We start from the raw sequence: 3,641 nt of genomic DNA on the forward strand, positions 1-3,641 counted from the left end.
GCTGCTCTCTTTGTCTGTGTCCTTCACATCGTGTTCAAAAAAGTTTAATGAAATACAATCAATCGGCTCCGTCCTGAGCGTCTGAGGAAAAAGTCTCCTTTAGTCCCAAAAGAAGAAGAAGAAGAAAAATAACAAGAAGAAGATCAAGAAGGTGAAGAAGAAAACGAAGAAAAAGAAAAAAAGAAGAAAAAAGTAGAAGAAGAAGAAGAACAAGAAGAAGAACAAGATGAAGACAAAGAAGGTGAAGATCAAAAATAAATCAATGAATGACGGGTTATGAACTGGAACTATTTCTTGACAATCTTTCTATCCTGTAACCTTTTTATTTTTCAGTTTTTACACTTAAAACGAGTCGAACCAGAGTTCAGATCCATCCGGACTGTTTGGTCGGGCAGTTATTTTTCATTTAACCAGACGAGGTGTGAAAGGTCGACAGACCATAATAATCCTAAAACAGCAGGTGTAAACGTGAACGTATCCAGATACACAAACATGGTGGTTTATGAGTTTCTGTGGTTTCTGTGGTAAGAAGTGCACCGAACAGCAAGAGACTCCATTTTAGTTTGATTTGAGGAGTTTAACACTGATAATAAACGAGGTTAAAGATGCTCTGTGATGATTTATGAGGGTTCAATCCAGAGACTAGACTAGAAGGGTACAATATCAAAGTATCTCTAAACTAGCTGGCATGCTAACTGCTGAGCTTCAGATTTCTGTTAACCCAAATATAATCTAGCATGCTAGCTTAGCGATGCTAGCATGCTAGCTTAGCGATGCTAGCTGGACTGAAGCAGCCCGAGTTAGTTCTCTTTGTTGTCTGTAGTTTGTGACAGTAAAGTACCTTTCATGTGATTAAGAGTTTTATAAATATTTAAAGAATTACTGTTTATGACATAATAATATAACATATCTACAAAGACAAAATAAAAAGATGTTTTTTCTTGCAGATAAAAAAATTTCAGTTTTCAAAACTCGTAAAAAAGTATTTGAGGAAAGAGAGAAATATTTTTGTGGCAGTTACATTTATGGTCATATTAGGCCCTAAAAAGGCCGTTTTCTTTTGAGCGTTTGGTTGTTTTTCTTACCACAGCAACCGCTAACCAGGAACCGCTAACCAGCAACCGCTAACCAGCAACCGCTAACCAGCAACCGCTTCTAAGTCCTGATGTGGAACAAAAGCTTTTCTTTCTTCATATCCTGAATCATCCCAAACCTCCGTTCTGAAACCAGTAAAAACAGAAAAAATATCCAACAAACCCTCAGTGGGTACGTAGCATGTTAGCATGTTAGCGTAGCAGCAGAGCTACAGAAATGGAGGTTAAATGTTAAATGTTAGATGATGCAGATATTTTAGGTTAATTTGGTCCCATTAAATGATTTTAGATGTTTGTAAAGATGGAAGGCTGAATATTTGAGTGGTTGTGTGTCTGTCCTGTCTGCCAGCTGATCACTGGCAGTGGGCAGTCTTACTGGCGGACCCCGCCCCCGGCGTGAAGCCGTTGCTGAGGCTGCTGGGACTTGGAGGCGTGGGTGGGGCCTCGACCCTGGAGGCGGGCTCTACCATGGAGCAGCTCTTCTGCGGCATTCGTGGCTTCACCGGCTTGATTTTGGGGACGACGGACGCCTGTCGCAGCCCGTCGGCCCGCAGCGGCGGTCTGGTGGGGGCGGAGCCTGTGGGCATGACATCAGAGTTGGGCGGTTTGGGGCTGTGAGGAGGGGAGGGGCTGAGGGCACTTTGGTCGGCGGGCTTTGATTCGTCTTCGTGTGGCGACTGTTGATCTGGGGGTGGGGCTTCTTCTTTGTCCTCAGGGGTGGGGCTTGTCGACTCAGGAGGCGGGTCCTGCTGCATGCTGCTCTGCCTCGAAGTCCCCGAGCCTGGAATCTCACAGCTGTCGGTGCGACGCCGCGAACCCTCGTTCATCCGACTGGTAGCCACGACGGCCTTCATGGCAGCCTGTCAACACATTTTAGCCTGTTAGCAATTGGTCGATGTACTGCTCACTGAGAACACTAAAGAAGATCCTGATGATTTCAGATCTTCACACTCAAAACACTAACTGAGGAGGATCCTGACTGCTCATCAATAGGAGACCACACATCAACAACTCTTTACAGGGAGATTCGTAAAGAGTTTGATCAGCCCTTTGAGCTCCTGTTCCTCTCAAAAGGTCTTCTCTAAGACGCCGTCCTCACCTTTAGTTTACGACGAGCGTTGAACTCCTGTAGCTTCCTCTGGGCGTTGTCCATGTGGGAGAAGCGGGCGGCTTTGCCCAGGACCCAGGGGTGCTGCAAGGCCTCCCGGACACTGAGGCGCTTGTGAGGGTCGAGGACGATCAGCTTACTGACCTGCAGACAGATGAACAGGGTCAGGATGAACAGGGTCAGGACGAACAGGGTCAAGACAAACAGGGTCAAGACAAACAGGGTCAGGACAAACAGGGTCAGGATAAACAGGGTCAGGACAAGTCCAGGACAAGTATTATGTCATTTGAGAACTCAAAGTTATTCCAGAGGTCCAAGCCACTTAAGAAAAAGTCTAAGTCAAGTCGGAAATGATAAAAGAATGTTTCTTAAGCCCAGTCCAGGTTTACAGCACATTCCAGACAAAAGAAGTACAAGTCAAGTCTTTTGAGACATGTTTAAGTGCAGAACAAGTCTAAGTTATTCAAGAAAAAAAAACATTCAAGCAAGACTTGATACATGGTACTTGTTTAATTTATAAGAGATTTGAGTGCTTCATGTCAGGATGTCCTTAGGATCAGAGGAACTCACCAGATCCTTGGCATTGAGGGAGACATCGTCCCACCACGGAGACACAAACTCGTAGTCGCAGTTGAGGATTCGACTGTACATGTACTGATCCCCCCTCGGGTCAAAGAAGGGCTCGAACCCACAGAGTCTGGGGAACAGGACGCAGGAGATGGTACAAGTACTCATAGTTCATAATGAGGCTGTAATTCAAGAGGTTAGCTCGTGGCTAAAACACTTAAAACAAAAACAAACATTACTAGACTTAGTCTTTTTAGATTAGTCAATTAGAGAATAACCTCTATAGCTTAATGACTTTAAAAACCATCAAACCCATTTAAAGGCACCACTATCACAGTAACAGATAAACAGGAAGCAGTGTTTGACATGATGTCATCGCTGTTATGAGACAGACGGAGGACCATAAAAGTTAGATGTGAAACACTGACAGGAGTGAGTCAACACTCAATCCCTTCATGGGACTGGTAGGAGGTGTGAATGGACTCACAGGATGTAGAGGATGACGCCCACCGACCACATGTCCACCTCAGGGCCGTAAGCGTTTCCCCGCAGGATCTCTGGAGCTGCAGGCAGAGGAGCCCGTTAGCCAACAGATGGCTGACAGAAGGTCTAACTGAGAGTATTGTGATACACCACAGAGCAGCATCTGCAATGAACGCACCGCTGCTCGCTGACAGACATCAGAGCAACGCAGGTCATTAAACACACCTACAACTGACAATATACCATCTACTAATGTTACTACAACATGTACTACTGTTACTACATCATCTACTACTACACCATCTACTAATGTTACTACAACATGTAGTACTGTTACTACATCATCTACTACTACACCATCTACTAATGTTACTACAACATGTACTACT

At 44.7% G+C, this 3,641-nt stretch overlaps 1 protein-coding gene across 1 annotated transcript in view; it reads right to left on the bottom strand.

Moving 5' to 3' along the window:
- Window positions 1-263: 263 nt before the first annotated feature.
- Window positions 264-3,641, bottom strand: part of LOC116376803 (calcium/calmodulin-dependent protein kinase type IV) — a 16,914-nt gene continuing 13,536 nt past the window's right edge. Inside the window, exons 9-12 of the mRNA XM_031838286.1 lie at window positions 3,257-3,332; window positions 2,773-2,899; window positions 2,194-2,346; window positions 264-1,954 (exon numbers count right to left, since the gene is read on the bottom strand). Coding sequence (XP_031694146.1) covers window positions 1,448-1,954; window positions 2,194-2,346; window positions 2,773-2,899; window positions 3,257-3,332 — 863 coding nt within the window. The 3' untranslated portion in view covers window positions 264-1,447. The remainder of the gene's footprint in view (window positions 1,955-2,193; window positions 2,347-2,772; window positions 2,900-3,256; window positions 3,333-3,641) is intronic.

Source organism: Anarrhichthys ocellatus, unplaced genomic scaffold (genome assembly GCF_004355925.1).
Source record: "Anarrhichthys ocellatus isolate YVR2014 unplaced genomic scaffold, GSC_Weel_1.0 scaffold618, whole genome shotgun sequence".
Lineage (NCBI taxonomy): Eukaryota > Metazoa > Chordata > Actinopteri > Perciformes > Anarhichadidae > Anarrhichthys > Anarrhichthys ocellatus.